General features: G+C 43.2%; 1 protein-coding gene across 2 annotated transcripts; it reads right to left on the bottom strand.

The window, feature by feature from the left end:
* Positions 1 to 7,377: 7,377 nt before the first annotated feature.
* On the bottom strand, positions 7,378 to 13,454 carry LOC136544375 (polypyrimidine tract-binding protein homolog 1-like). 2 transcript variants are annotated; one of them, XM_066536563.1, is made up of 10 exons: positions 13,076 to 13,449; positions 12,109 to 12,318; positions 11,278 to 11,340; positions 11,126 to 11,199; positions 10,929 to 11,024; positions 9,958 to 10,015; positions 9,747 to 9,851; positions 9,574 to 9,655; positions 8,222 to 8,334; positions 7,378 to 8,064 (listed from the first exon to the last, which is right to left on the bottom strand). In XM_066536563.1, the coding sequence occupies exons 1-10, from the start codon at positions 13,262 to 13,264 to the stop codon at positions 7,594 to 7,596; spliced, it is 1,461 nt and encodes a 486-aa protein (XP_066392660.1). In that variant the 5' UTR covers positions 13,265 to 13,449; the 3' UTR covers positions 7,378 to 7,593. The 2 variants fall into 2 exon arrangements, with proteins under 2 accessions (XP_066392660.1, XP_066392666.1); XM_066536569.1 differs by having other exon boundaries at positions 7,922 to 8,064; positions 8,269 to 8,334; positions 13,076 to 13,454.
* Positions 13,455 to 16,801: the final 3,347 nt, after the last annotated feature.

The raw sequence follows: 16,801 nt of genomic DNA on the forward strand, positions 1-16,801 counted from the left end.
GTACTTGATCATACAAAATGATCTTCATGAACTATGTTCCATTAGTTATCCTAAGTATAGTTATGATGTTTTAGTGACTCACATCAACCATTTACATGTATTCACTCATGATCATATGCATATATACAAGGAAACATAAAATATCAAGCATGTTTCATATGTTTCAATCACATGTTTCCAATGTAAGAGCTCAAATATGAATGCTTGATGCTCATGCTCATGCAATGCAAGTCAATTTATGCAAGGCTAACACCTAGGGTGTTACAGCCCCTCCCCCTTATAAAAATCTCGTCCTAAGATTTGTAAGACCTACCATTCTTGGAAAAAGGCGGGATAAACCTCTCATAAATAATCCTCTCATTCCCACGTAGCATCTTGTTCACTGTGATTGTTCCACACCACCTTATAGAACTTAATGATCTTACTCCATGTTACTCTTTCCATCTCTTCTAACACTCGGATTGGCTTTTCTTCATAGGTCAAATCCGATTGAAGCTTTATGTTGGTGGGTGCAATAGCTTCTTTAGGTACACGGAGACATTTCTTTAACTGAGAAACATGGAAGACATCAAATATTGCACTCATCTCTGGTGGAAGTTGTAACTTATAAGCGACATTCCCTTTCCATTCCAAAATCTTGTATGGCCCTACATATCTAGGCGCAAGCTTCTTTTTCACTCCAAATCTCTTTACCCCTTTCATGGGTGATACTTTCAAGTATACATAGTCACCCACTTCAGAAGTAAGTGGTCTTCTTCTTCTATCATCATAACTCTTTTGTCTTGATTGAGCTGCCTTCATATGCTGTTGGATAATACGCACTTGCTCTTCAGCTTCATTGACAAAGTCAATACCAAAGTATCTCTTTTTACCGGGCTCAATTTAATTCAACGGAGTTCTACATTTTCTGCCGTACAAGGCTTCAAACGGAGCCATCTTGATGCTTGCTTGATAACTGTTGTTGTAGGAGAACTTAGCTAAAGGTAACCATTTCTCCCATGAACCTTTGGAAGATATAACACAAGCTCTTAGCAAATCTTTTAAGATTTGGTTCACTCGCTCTGTCTATCCTAAAGTTTGTGGATGGTATGCCAAACTTCTGATCAATTTAGTCCCTAAGGCCTGGTGTAAGTGTTCCTAGAAATGAGCTATGAACTGTGGTCCTCGGTCTGAGATTATGGTCCTGGGTACTCCATGTAGTCTCATGATCTGAGAAACGTATAGTTCGGCGTATTTCACTACGCAATCTATTGTGTTCACCGGTATAAAATGTGCTGACTTGGTGAGACGATCTACAATGACCCATATTGAATCATGACCTTGCTGTGTCATTAGAAGGCCTATGATAAAGTCCATACTGATTTCTTCCTATTTCCAACCTAGAATAGGCAATGGCTGAAGTAACCCGATAGATTTCATATGAACAGCTTTTACTCTATTGCAGTTATCGCACCTGGCGACATAGGCTGTGATCTCCTTCTTCATCTTAGTCCACCAAAAATGGGTTTTCAAATCTTGATACATCTTACTACTACCTGGATGGATAGACAATTTGGACGAATGAGCTTCCTCTAGAATTTGATTTCTAAGCTCATGGTCCTTCGGTACCACAAGTCGGTCCTCAAACCATAGCACACCCTTTTCATCTAATCTAAAATGCTTGGTTTCTTGCTCTTGCATCTTTCTCTTGATGTGACTTATACCTACATCTGTCTGCTGTAGCTCTATGATTTTGCTCTCAAGTGAACAACTGATAGTGATATTGTGTAGTACAACAGGATGTAACAAATTGAATCCATCTTCCAATAATGCTTTCATAGTATTGCAATGAGCTTTCCGACTAAGTGCATCGGCTACAACATTGGCTTTCCTCGGATGGTAGTGCACTTTCCAAATTGTAGTCCTTAATCAGCTCTAGCCATCTTCGCTGTCTCATGTTCAGCTCTGGTTGGGTAAAGATATATTTGAGACTTTTGTGGTCAGTATATATATGACATATATTGCCCAACAAATAATGTCTCCATATCTTTAATGCATGAACAACTGCTGCAAGTTCTAAATCATGTGTGGGGTAGTTGACTTCATGTTTTCTCAACTGCCGAGAAGCATATGCAATAACTCTTCCTTCTTGCATGAGCACACACCCCAAACCTATACCTGATGCATCACAAAATACATCGAAAGGCTTCTCAATGTCGGGTTGTGCTAAAATAGAAGCTATAGTTAATAGAGTCCTGAGGGTGTGAAAAGTTGCTTCACATTCTGGTGTCCAATTGTACTTCTCATCTTTCTGAAGTAGTCTGGTCATGGGCTTAGCTATCTTGGAGAAATCTAGGATAAAACGACGATAATATCCTGCTAACCCTAGAAAACACCAAACTTCATGAACCGAAGTCGGGGCCTTCCAGTCCATGACCTCTTGTACTTTCGATGGGTCTATAGAGATTCCATCTCTTGATAAAATATGACCTAAGAAAGGTACTTTGCTCAACCAAAATTCACACTTGCTAAATTTTGCATATAGCTTATGCTCCCTCAATCTGGATAGAACAATCCTTAGATGCTCTGCATGGTCTTCCTCATTCTCTGAATAAATCAATATATCATCGATAAACACGACCACGAACTTGTCAAGCTCAGGCATGAATACCGAATTCATCAGGTACATGAAGTAGACAGGAGCATTTGTTAGTCCAAAAGACAACCAAATACTCATATAAGCCATACCTAGTGGAGAAAGCAGTTTTAGGTATATCCTCTGGCCTAATCTTTATTTGATGATAGCCGGATCTCAAATCAATCTTGGAGAATACCTTTGCCTTTGCCAACTGATCAAACAAGATGTCGATGCGAGGCAACGGGTACTTGTTCTTGATGGTCACAGCATTGAGTGGTCTGTAATCCACACACATTCTCAAGGACTTGTCCTTCTTCTTTACAAACAATGCTGGACATCCCCATGGAGATAAACTAGGTTGAATGAGACCCTTGTCCAACAGATCCTATAACTGAATCTTAAGTTCTGCTAACTCATTTGGTGGCATCCTATAAGGTCTTCTTGAGATAGGTGTCGTACCTGGCACAAACTCAATCTTAAATTCCACATCCCTATCAGGTGGTAAACCTGGTAACTCCTTTGGAAATACATCCGGAAACTCACAAACCACAGGGATATCACAAAGGGTAGTGGTTTGGATAGCACAAGCTAAGTGTTGGAGTTCAAAATTTTAGGAGAGTGGTACTAGAAAAGCATTTCCTCCCTTGGGTTCTCTCAACATAATAGTACGAGTGCTAGTGTCAATGAGAACACCATGATCCTTCATCCAATTTATGCCTAAGATTACACTTATGGATAACCCGGGTAATATTATCAAATCCGTTGTATACTCCCTGTCTAATATAGAGATGAGCATGTTCCTAACTATCTTATTTGTAGAAATAGTAGCCCCAGCCGAACTTATATTATAACCACCCTTCCTTACTTCAATGATTTTTAGATCATGTCTAGATGCAAATGCTTGACTCATAAATGAATGAGAAGCTCCCGAATCAAATAAAACAATAGCAGGATGCTTGTTGACAAGAAACATACCAGCCGTGACAACTTCTCCTATAGGTACTTCCTCAACAGCGGTATAGTGCATATATCCTGGACGTGCCCTTGAGTTCGCCTGCCTCTGATTGTTCTGATTCTGATTGCCATTCTTCTTAGGGTGGGGGCATTTCTTGGCCCAATGACCCACTTGATTGTAGTTGTAGCAAGGTTGATTACTCCTAGGTCCTGTGGAGTTTCCCTGACCACCATTTCCTTTAGGTAAGGCAATAGTGAATGCCTTACGGAACACTTTCTGAGGCCTGCCATTCTGAGCTTTAGGGGGTGGAGGCCTAAACTTGGGTGTAGGTGGGCGGAACTGTGGCCTAGCTGTGATAGGAGCTCTAGACTATGAAGATCCGGAGGCACCTGCCTCAAATTCTAAGGCCTGCCGTTCTGAGCTTTAGGGGGTCAGATTGTTCGTCGCTTCATCGCCAGCTAAGCCGAGGATTCCCTTGGCGACCGAGTCTTGATATGCACATATCAGATGACGTAGCAAGCTTTCAAATTTATTTTCTTTGACCCTGCTATTAGATTCATTCTTCATGTTCCAGCAGGCTCGGGGACTAAGTGGCTACACTTCACCTAGCGGTGAATGTAGTGCTCTTTTCTTGATTTACCCTCCTTATTTGACAAGTCATTGATGATTCCTCGCAAACGGAGTCTAAGTGGCTACACTTCGCTTAAGGTGGAGAATTTTAAAATTTTTATCTTGAGCCCCTTACATCCTTCTGGCAAGCCTTACTTGGCTAAGTCCGAGATTGGATCACCAGTTAAACTGGTCGGCTTCAACTTTTACCGCTCGGATCACTAGTTAAACTGATCGGCTTCAACTTTTACCACTCGGATCACCGGTTAAACTGATCGGCTTCATATCAAATTGCTCGGACTTGCTCAAGACGGTGTTACTCAGTAGATACAAGGCGCTCGGGACTAGCTGTGGGGGGTATAACCCCAGATACCCACGGTAATGAACATGGGCCGCAGCACCAGGGGTGGTCCAGCCCATAAGAAGGCATGTGATGCAAGACACTGATCGGCATGCATCACATGGTTTTAGAAAGGAATCTTGAAGATAGAGAATGATTTGTTCGAATATGATAGATATCGTACTTCTTGTAAATACTTACCGTATATCCGAATAGATCTAGATCTAACTAACTTATAACCCTACCCTCCAGACTATATAAGGCGGGCAGGGACCCCCTCGAAATCATCTCATATTCAATACAATCCAACAAAGACACAGGACGTAGGGTATTACATCGATCAAACGGCCCGAACCTGTCTAAATCGCTGTATCTACACCTTGTGTTACCATCCGGTTCCTATTATGCGCACCTCTATCGATCATCTACTACCGTGGGTATACCCCTCGGTAGACTGCCGACCAGATTTCGTCGACACTGCTAGAGTGTGCTGCATAGTTATTAGGACCGGACCGACGATCGGACCGGTAAAAGACCGAACCAGCGCCTACACCGTTCCCGTTCACTTAAAAGATCATCTGTGCAATTGAACCGCTAAAGTTAAACCGGTTGGTTTTTTACGGAACCAGTAAACCGGCCGGTTCCATACGAACCGAAGCGGTTTGTTAGCTTATCCAAAAATACTCCTCGGTGTGCTCAGGATAACGTTATCTATTCAGGGGTAGTATTGGAAAACTGGCACAACTGTGCCCTTTAGGTAGGGAATGGTACGGATATTTTCCGACCGTATTCGAAACCGAATCCATTTAGAGGGGTTGAGATCTGTCCGTATCCGAGTCCGGATATCCAACATCCGATACCGTATCCGTATCTGAATACTCAAATCACATATTTATGATGTCGATATCCAATCGTATCCTATCCGACATAGTTGACACTATCCATATTTGAATCCGAATTCGGACAGAAATATGAAAACAAATATAATATCGGTGCCGTCCGTGTCCCATCCGTTTTCATCCCTGCCTTTTTGGCTTCTAGTCGCGTGAGGGATGGAAAATTTCCCCTTTTTCTTGTCTGGGTGCGGGCGGTACCGACCGAGGCCGGCGACGGCGCATCGAACGGCTGCGGCTACTGCGGCGGGCGGCTGCGGCGGCGGCAGGCGGCTGAGGTGGGCAGCGGCGGCGGCCAGGGGCGGCGGGCTGCAGGCAGCGGTGGCGCATCGAGCCGCGGCGGCCAGCGCCCAGCGGACTTCGACGCGTGCAAGGCGCGCTGCTGCGTCGGACAGCGACGCGTGCAAGGGGCGGGCGGCGGCGTGCTGCTGCGTCTGGCAGCGACGCCGGCGCTCGCAAGGCCGTAAGGGGCGGGTGACTTTTGGTGCTGCTCTGCTCTGCTCCTTCTCGGCTGCTCCGGAGCGCGACTACTGCTGCTGTGCGCCTCTGCTCCAGCAGTCCAGCTTCAGCAGCGACATCATCGACGTCGACGGCTGCAGGTGCAGGCTGCTACTGTGCTCCAGCCCGGCAGCCCCTCCACTCCACCTCCAGCTCCGGTCTGCTCCACGACATGGCTCATGATGGCTTTCAAGCAACTTTCAAGTGTATTATTAGGCATATGTCAATTGAAGATTCCTGAAACTCTCTGGTGTTGATTATTAGGCATGTCACTTGAAGATTCCTGAAGCTCTCTGCATAGTGTAAAACCTTGTGATAGTTGATAACCTTTCAAGGTATATTAGGCAATTAAATTGTGTTATGAGATTTTTCCATCTGTCAATTATTAATTATAGCACATATATACACCGATTCAAAGTATCTGTGACCGTTTCAATTTATCCGGTCCAAAACAACTAGTTGGACCAGTGAACTGTCTTACCGGTTCGATCTCCAGTTCTGTCCTAATAACTATGGTGTGGTGAACAGATGTATTAGTGTCCAAAGCTCTTACATTTGAACTTCGATTAAGGGGGTGTTCGGATCCGGTGACTAAAATTTAGGAGGTGTCACGGGAGGGTGTCGTATAGGGTATTCGGATATTAATAAAAAACAAATTACAAAATCCGTCAGTACTCCACGAGACGAATTTAGTAAGCCTAATTATTTCGTCATCAGCATATGTTTACTGTAGCACTAAGTTGTCAGATCATGGACTAATTAGGCTTAAAAGATTCATCTCGTAAATTAGTCGCAAGCTGTGTAATTAGTTTCGTAATTAGTCTATATTTAATACTCCATGCATATATCCAAACATCTGATACGGTAACGACTAATGTTTAGGAGGAGAAACCGAATATGCCCTAAATAAAGGTGATCGATGGCAGGTAGAACGTCAACATCAAATTGGTTGATGGATCCGTATGGTTGTTAGTGTAACAAGATTATTATGTGTTCAGTGTTCGTGCGTTGTTATTAGGCAGTCCATGGCAGGCTGGTGTATTCGGACAATGAGGGAGATTGAAACCAAAACAAATTTGCTTCAACTTGCATTGTGTTTTTTGTCTGATAAATCGCCATTGCTCGCCCAAAACAAGAGTTGTTCGCTATTGCTTGGCGGTGGAGAGCAGTACTTTTTCACCATACTTGTATGTATGCCAGCCCAGCATTCAGCGCGCATTATTAGCTACCGTGGAGCCCTCCTCACAGATAAAATGGGCCAAGAACAGCACGCAGCGACAGCTCAGGGCATTCCAGCAAGAAAAAAGGAAGATGGAGAGCGGTTCTCCATAGTCGTTAAAAAAAACTAAAGAATTGGACGTTAGGTGTACAAGTGGAGAAACCATGTTACCCAAGAGGTACACTGAGGTGGGCTCTGTTCAGAACACTACCACCAATCCACCATTCATCATGATATTGCCAGTAATTGCCATGAACCAACATTGACCGATTTTTGATGATGAATGAAAACCCCAACCATATTCATGTATTCCTCACTCATATCTATATGCTATCACTGCCATCTAAACACAGTTATGGATGGCGGTATTGCAGTATTACATGATGAATAGCTCAGTAGAAAAAACTGGTCAAGTCCCCTGACGTGGTATTGCAGTATTACAATAGCAAAAGAAGATTCAACTTAACGGTAGTATGATGCTGGTGGTGGCGGTTGGCTAGTTCCAGGTGTGCCTCGTGACTGATTTTCATGCTGAGGCGGCATCTGCTGCGAAGCGTGCAACTGTTGTGGCAGAGCACCAGGAGGGGCACCGGTTGGGGTGTTAGGGAAGCCCCCTGATGCTGCATACTGTGGCGGAGCAGTGGATGGGGTATTAGGGAAGCCCCCTGACATTGCATACTGCGACGGAGATGCGTACATCTGGCCTGGATATGTTCCTGGGGCTGGGGGATACACTGAGTTGCCGGGATTCCAGTTCGGCACTTGTCCATTGGCATTGTGGCTTTGAGCAGGGGCACCGGGTGGGGCATATGCCCCAGCTGCTTGAAGGTTACCTTGCCACCCAGAGGATGTAGCTTGTACACCAGGTGGTTGCAGCACCCCTTGGATTATGCCAGCTGGAATTGTATAATCTCTGCTCTTGTCACCATGTGCCTGAAAGATGAAGGGAACATAACTTCATGTCGGGCATATCAATAAAAAAGGGGCGTCCTGTATTATAACCGAGGGTTCTGTGAAGGGGTTATATGTATCATCTTCTAGAAGGTTTTTTTATGACCAAATAACACTAAACAAAATGCACCTATTATACCTTCACATTCAGATCAGTATGACGAGAGTATGACAGGTGAAGCTTACAGTAGCCACCATCGTAGATGCAATGCCCTTCCAATGCTTCCTTCGCTACAGCAGCTGTATTTACATCTAAAGTGTAGGGAAAGACTTAATCAGATTCAGATGAATAATTTCTATACAGAAGCACATGAAAAATGGAATAATCAGCTGCATGTTTAGTCAGAAAGTCAATGCTACTATAAGCAGATTAATCAAGGACTCCAGGGTCTCGGGAGATGCCAATGGCATCCTAAAGATGTGAAAGCCTCTTGTTTCATTATAACACAGGAAAACCACTTTCACATTGGGTTTTGGCAAAACATCATCTGATAAGACAGTTTTTGGGTGGAGATCTAAGTACTTCACAGTTGGCAGATGGTAAACCATTACTGCAAAAGGGAAGTAAGATGTTCAACGTATCAAGGGGCAATTTGCTATTTTTCCAGACAAGGAGATCAAACCGCTAGTTCAAAGCCTAGTGATTTTTTCCAACATGGTAAAACCGAGTTTCATTACCAAAGCAACAAAATTACAAAGTTCGCAAGTTCAGTCATTAACCTCCCATCACCAGCTTGATCACCAATTGATCAGCAGGCATTGGCCCTTCCGAACACAACAAGCAAGATAGCAAAACAAACAAAGTCCGCCAGCAAACACCACCCCAACTACGGCTACTTAAACATCTTCCGGTAAAGCTTAGGGTACATTTGGTTTCTTTGACAAGTACTGTGTTGCCTGGTTGAGTCAGAAATCGAAGATACATGGCCGTTTGGTTGCTGGGCGAGGTTTCCTTGGAACCTGGAGCTAGCAAGCTTTTTGCTTGCTTTCCCAGGTGAGCGAATTTGGCTCGCCGGTGTTGGCAAGGTAAGCTTGCCCAGGCTGGCCAGGTCAGGCTACGCTCGCTCGGGAACCAAACGTACCCTTAGGGGCCGTTTGGATCCCTTCATTTTGGAGGAATTGAAATCTACATAATGGATTAGGCTATTTGGCTTGGAATTTGGCATTCCATAACATTCCCAAGCTCACAAATAAGCCTATCTCAAATTCATAAGGTGGGAGATGGAAATAGATTCTATAGATCACTATGCTATAATTTTATTCTCCAACTTATAGCACACTCTTCAACTCACCTTCCTACAATAGATATGCAACATATAAGTATGTCCCTTGTATGCCTAACAATAAATATACAAATATATTCCATATATAACTATATTAGCTTAATTAATATATGCCTAAATTGTAATTATTAGAATGAATTCAATTCCAAGGATCCAAACGGGCCCTTAGTGATTTAAAGCCTGGAATGATCAATTTCTAGACGCATACCAGGGTACTGAATCAAAGCTTGTGTTCCCCCATTCTTCTCAAAAATAGCAATTTTCTGGACTGTACCAAATGATGAGAACACCTGTAGTTTCATTATCATAGTTAGCACAGATAAAAGAGAAAACAACAAAATTTTAAGCATGTTTTAAAATTGTCTTCACAATCTGACTTACAGTATGAAGAACGTCTACAGTAACAGCATATTGCATATTCTCAATTGATGCAAGAAGAACATTGCCTTGAGCCTCCACTTTCCTTCCGTCAGCTCCAACAGCAGGCTGTGCCAGCACATCAAAAGAAAAAAAACAGCATGTTCATATAAAATAACAAAACAGACAAAATTGAAATACTAGAATGCCCATGGTCTTCTGAAAAAGCAAATACCTGTAATGTACCATCCATGGCAGAATAATTAATTGGAAGATACGGATTATTATAATCCCTGCAAGATAACAATAAAAGCAATTTTAAACAATGGTGGAGAGAAACAAAAGCATGTCTCCAACAATATAACGAGTTATTTTGCATATTTGCACGAATAAAATGGTAAGACTGGAACAGGAGAAACATATGACAAGTAGCTATGTCCTAGCACGACAAGTCCAAACATTCAGGTCTTTAAAAAAAAATCCAAAGGGGCAAGCAATGTTTCGGACAAATTATCTCAGGGTTCGTAGAAAAATGAAAACCCAAGTGATAATATGGGCATACGACAACCAATAAGATTTCAACGAGAATCTCACCCTAATACTATCTAAGTAAAGCAATTTCTTTTAAAGAAGAATGGGCATGAACTTCAGGAGTTGAAGGAGCAACCGGACAAGTAGTTCTTTCGATACTGGATGAGAAAATTGCAGGAACAAGGAAGTAGGAACATACTTCGCGGTGAACATTGTAGAGTTCTGATTTGTTTTGCAGTTTGAAGAGTACATGGGTATTGATCATTAGTCAAACTGAGGCAATGGCTAAGTCATCAGGTTCTGTACATTATTAACAGTAAAAAGGAAACCAAGAACCTTGTCACTGTGCTTCTATGATTTAGTGATTTATCAACACACGTTACTTTTAGTACAAAAGTAAAAAAACACAACGGCTGTATTTCTAACGCAGGCTATTAGAACCTCACAAAGCAGGTCATATGCCTTCAACATGAAAAATCAATGACATATTATTCTACAGTTTCTAAACATGCTAAGATGGGCATCTTATAATCTCATGCAATTTGATGTCCATAACCTCTTGTGTTGCTTATGAGTCATGTTATGGTACTTACAGGACATGGGACAAAAGGATGGATCTTCCATCAGAAATAATAATGAATAATTAACTCCATGAAAACAAATTATGGGCATTACCTGCTGCGGTTTGACTGAAACTTGATGTTCAAATCCTGATGTGCAGAAAAGGAAATTCGCAGGCAGCAGGATGTCACATGCTCCGGAAGCAAGTAACTACGATAAAGATCCAAAGAAAAATTCAGTTTATAACAAGCATAAGAAAGTACAACAAACAACAAAAATGGATAACACAAGGAAAGACCACAGCATGTCACCTTGGGATGCTCCTTCCATCTAAGGCGTCTCTAGCAGCTGAAGCAGTGGCTGCATCAGTGTACTGGATCAATGCCTGCCAGAGAATAAGATGAGGCTCTTGATGTTCATTTCAAAATTACTACATATCTGAAGCATGTAACTTTACCCTGACCTGAAAACCTGCAGCCTTTTCAAAGGTGGCTATCTTATGAACATACCCAAAAGCCGAGAAAACCTGAAAGGAATACAAAAAAAGGATCATACATAGGAGGTAAGGGGAAGATTGTTTTAGGAAATGCATACCAATCTCATGGCACATGTAAAAGATTCTGCAGTACAGCACACAGTGATAGCACATAATATTTTATAATAAAAATAAACATCATTTCCAAACAAAGGATATAAACTCTTGAAGCTTATCCCTCACCCAAACAAAAAAGGGGAAGGGTCAGCAAGCGAGAAGCGATGAATGAAATTCAACGTGCTGTTAAAATAAAAAGGCAGAAATGTATAATATCACCAAACAATGATCTAAAAATAAGCACCATAGAGATACTTATGGTCTAAAGGTTTGGAATTTAACCTTTCATCAGTAACTTGGATAAACAGGAGGTGCCCTACACCGGAGATAAGTGCGTTGATGGGGTATACTTAGAAAGTTGCATCCTCAAGATGAGACATGAGAGTTCATAAGAACTTTGAATGTACTAGTTAGAAGATAGAGGCAGCAAAACAAACATGGTATCTCTCCAATTGCAGGTGTTGATAACGACATTTTCTCCAGTTAACATGGGCCTGCTGATTCATGCAGAATGTTACTACGAGATGAACATCTATGTAAAATCTTTGATTTACAAGGATCAGGTCAGGTAGACTCCCTTGGATTCCTTCAGTCAATGGCAATCAAGAAAGTAACAGGCATATTTGAGGTTTGTCATTACCATACTAACACAACCATCTAAGTACTTTAGAAGACAGGAAAAGAAAGGATTTTAGAACTCACCATATGGATCACATCAATGGTGACATCACTAGCTTGAACACCCTCCATAGTAACAAGCAAGACATTTCCAGCCGTCTCTCCAGGACTCTTGTTGTTAATTATTTCTTGCCTATTTGAATACTGAATGTAAACAGTCTTGCCTCGGATTTGTGCTGGTTCTGAAGATGATGCAAAATAAGATACCATCGAGATTGCCTGATTAACGTCAGTCTGCAAAGGAAATTAATTTCACATAAGTAATCCTGCGATGAGCATTTGGCACTAAACCAGTAGCATTTCGCATAAGTGATTTGATTTCGAGCAAGGAAGCTTCCGAGTTACGCCAAATCTACAGCCCCCACTACTATACTCCCCCTCCACCCAAACACACACACACAAATGAATGAAAGGTTCTACCAGCCATATAAATTCACTCAATCCTGGCAGAGCATCCTACCATAAACACAAAAATAAAGAGTGCCACATGTATCTCCAGTATGAACAGCCAAATCACCCGCCAGAATAGATTGGTCCACTCGACACAACTTTTTTTTTTTTTTTGCGAGGAATGGTCCAGTCAACACAACATAATTATGCAGCTTCAAGAATTGATCTATCCACTCAAACAGGTTTGATCAAGTCTATGCAACTCAACACAACATAATTGTGCAGCTTCCAAGAATTGATCGGTCCACTCAAAACAGGTTTGATCAAGTGTGAATACGAAGGAACAAGTGTGAATACGAAGGAATCTTCGCTGACTCCTGCAAGATCTAACCCAAATCCAGAGCGCTGACAAAATTCCAATACCACACAGGTTAAACATAGCTAGATCAACTGCTGACCAAATCAATTTCATGTGCTACGTACGAAACCACACAGAACATCCAGCGGCGCGCCCGCCCCGAATCCCCGGCCGGATCGCGGATGATATCGATGGGGTAGGGTCGAGAGGAAGGAGGGAGTGAGGGACGGGGGAAGGACTTACGAACTCGACGAAGGCCTGGTTGCGGTTGGCGCCGACGCCGCTCTTGGTGTTGACGATGCGGCCGAAGGGCTTGCAGAGCTCGACGAGCTCCTCTTCCGCGCACTCCCACGGAAGGTTCCGCAGGTGCAGCACCTTGGACGGCGTCTGCGTGTAGCGGAACTGCTGCCCCCCACCGCCGCCCGACGACATCTCGCCTGGTTGGCGGAGGGGCGGGGGCGGAGGCGGAGAAGCCGAAGGTAGGGTTTCGGCGTTGCGCGCTGGGGCGGAGCCGCTGAAGGGTACGTCGGAGGAGCCGAGGAGCTAGCGGTTGTGGCCGCCTGGGTGTGATATTCAGGGCCTTCAGATGCTTTTGCTTGCAAAAATCTCGTTGACAGAGAGATTTTAGATTAGGAGACAAAGGGTTCCACCAAAAGCAAACTTCGCCGATGAAAATAAGTTGACTTTGCCTATGAAAAACGGACTTGCTATGGTAGCGCCTGCCAGCACAGGGACGGAGAGCGCCATAGCTCAGGCCATGTATAGGCCAGGCATAGATTGAGGTTAGAAATCAGTATTTGATACTGTAGTATTTTTGTTTGTATTTGATAATTATTATTCAATCATGGCCTAACTAGGCTCAAAAGATTCGTCTCGTAATTTACAATCAAACTGTGTAATTAGTTGTTTTTTTATCTACATTTAATACTCCATACATGTGTCTAAAGATTTGATGTGATGGAGAGAGAGTGAAAAAACTTACAATCTAAACAAGGCCTCATTGGGATCGCGAGCGAGCGCACCAGGAATATGCACCCAAGTCACCCACGGACGCCGCCTGTGCCGCCCTGGACGTCGCCCACATTGCTCCGAGCATAGTCTGCGCCGCCAGTAGCCTCCATATCTCGTGTATAATACTCGATCTACTTTTAAAACATCCGGATACAATAGTTACAACATAAGAAAAAAGACAAATAAAATACTTGAAACAAAGCGTCTGAAACACTTGTGAAAACGTCTAAGAAACATTTGAAAATCATTACAAACATATACAAAATCCAGATAAAACACTTACAAACATACGTATAAAACACCTTAAAACATTTGAAACATATGCTTACAACATCAAGATAAAAAACGACTGCAACGTACGTCTGGAAACAGATAAAACATTTTGAACAAACGCTTGCAACATGTATTTAAAACACTTGCAACATCCTCCGATCTACTTTTGCAACATCAAAATGGAACAATGACAACAAACATCTGAAATGTCTGAAACAATTGAAACATACATATGCAACATAGGAGAGGGGAAGGTCGGGATCGGTCGATTCCAGCCACCGGAGTCGGAGCTGGCAGCGAGCGGCAGCGTGCGAGCACCACCGTTACCAACGTCGGGCTTGGCTCGGCCGTGCGGGCAAACCAGCACCAGCGCGCGCGAGCACCACCGCCACCAACGCTGCCAGCACCGGTCTGGCTCGGGCGGACGGGTGACGCGCAGAGCCAGCACCAGCGCGCGCGACGGGAGGGGGTGAGAAGCGCTCGCGACGGGGTCGAGCGAGCGGCGCTGGATGGGGTGCGTGGCGGCAGCGAGGCGGAGTGGCATCCGTATTCGAGACGGGGCGGATGGAGTGGCAGCCGCAAGGCGCTATGGTGGAGGGAGGGAGCGGAAGGGATAAAAATGATTGGTGATTTTTTTAATTAACGCACGGGCAGGAGCGAGTAGGGGCTAAGTGAGCACAGGTGAGTGGATGTGTGGTTGTTGGGCAGCATCGCGGCCCACCATCGGCATTATCTAGGCGGACGGACGCCCTATACCCATCATTACCGAAAATTTTTGAGTTCCTTTTCCACCATCCTTCTTCGCCATATAGATTGGTCTAGCTTAAGCATAAGATCTTTTTTATTTAAAATATTTTATAATAATAGACAAATAGTAGGTTTTACAAAATACTTACGATTTTCGAAAGTTATTGGATGTTTAATGCAAAAAAGAACTTCTGGATTCTAAAATTATGACGTCCAGACAAACACAAAGTATACCAACTGCATCTGGAGCACTTACTAGGGAAAATAAAAGAATCTTCACCATTATCATCATTGTTTCCACCATCATCAGCATTGTCTTCAAAAACGGGAAAAGACTTTTCTAGGTAAGAATCCTTACAACCTAAAGAATTCATACTCTCAGCACCATAAAGTTAAGAGCACCGTGAATTAGCTGATCCTCTTTCAAGGTGCCTACTAGCTGTTTTTTACTAAACCAGATCGAACAAGGGATCTTCTTGGTAATGGGAAGATCTAGGATAGGCGGCCAACCTCGTGCCCGGCTACTGGATCACTCCAGTGCTTCGGGTACTATGGACCCTTTGCCATACATTGTAGCTAAGCCGTTTCATGAGCGCGGGGGGGGGGGGGGGGCTAAGCGTCGTTCTTTGAATCAAAGGTTTCATAGGGAGAGGATGATTGTCTTTTGGGGGAAGACATGCTTTTATCGGTGTGAGTGCTCCAACCACCGTCCAGACCAAGAGTGGTGGGTTGGAAAAAGAGGTCATATCGTCATAGAGCTATCGACTATAAGACTGCAGTCCTAAGAGAGGGGGTCTCTCTCTCGGGAAACAAGGCTGATTTATCTCTTCTTTCTTTTTATATGATTTTTTATATGACTTTCTATCAAAACTCTATACCATCAATCACTATCCTCAGGGATTGAATCCAGCCCCGGGCATACCTGATAACTAAGCTCATATACGTCAATTCATGGAATCAGCTCTAGCTCTGGGGAACGAATCCATATAGGATAAAGGAATATGCCTTGGACTAGGAAACAATGAGCTTATTCGGTGGGTCTTGCCCTACCAACCATTGTTAGCCACCTTAGTAACCTTACTTAGGAGCTATTCTTTATATCCAACGCTTGAAATGATTTTTCCAAAAATATGATACTTACTCAATTTCCTTTTGACGCCCACTTTCAAATAAGTAAAAAGGAAGAAGCGACTGGAGTGAAACTATAGGTAGGCAGAGGTTAGAGTTAAAGGAGGAGCCACCATAGTCAAAGCCCCACAGACAGGTAAAGTTTAATGATGTTGCCAAAAGCAGGCTGAGTGAATTCAAGGGTCTACCCTTTATATGAATGCACCTACTATTTTGATGGACCTCAGTCACCCGTACCACCAAAAAAAGAATTAAGAAATATGCCTTAGCTAGAGCATGCTAATAACATATCAAACAATGATATGTTACAGACATCACACACTATGGGATAATAGACTAACATGGTATACTAGCTGGTGTAGACTCCACTAAACTCGTTAAGAGAATTACTATGACCATACTAATCACTTGGGACTTTCTTCTTTTTAACATTCGACACTCCGTGGTATCATTAAAGTCTTCTAATGATTGCCCAACTGCTTCAACACTCTGTTGGAGAATATCTAGTGGGTCAAAAACAAGAGTTAGCGATCCAAGTAGAGATTTCACATTCTTATTCAGCAATATAGAATTACCAAGTTCTTCGGGTCGATTATTGTCTTCTGACGTTCAGTTGGTGGTGGGTGTGTGGGTGGCATAGGGAAATAGGCTCCCCTTTTCTAGCTTTATAGGGTAGGAATTCATTCTATCTTAGCCTCAGATTAATGAGTCTAAAAGAAGAAGAGTGCCTTGTGTCCCAGCAGCTCTTTCATTCACTTGCTCATGAACTCGTAGCTTCGCCAGAAGCGACTAGTCACCTCCTTTCCTCCA

The sequence above is a fragment of the Miscanthus floridulus genome, chromosome 1 (assembly GCF_019320115.1).
Source record: "Miscanthus floridulus cultivar M001 chromosome 1, ASM1932011v1, whole genome shotgun sequence".
Taxonomy (NCBI): domain Eukaryota; kingdom Viridiplantae; phylum Streptophyta; class Magnoliopsida; order Poales; family Poaceae; genus Miscanthus; species Miscanthus floridulus.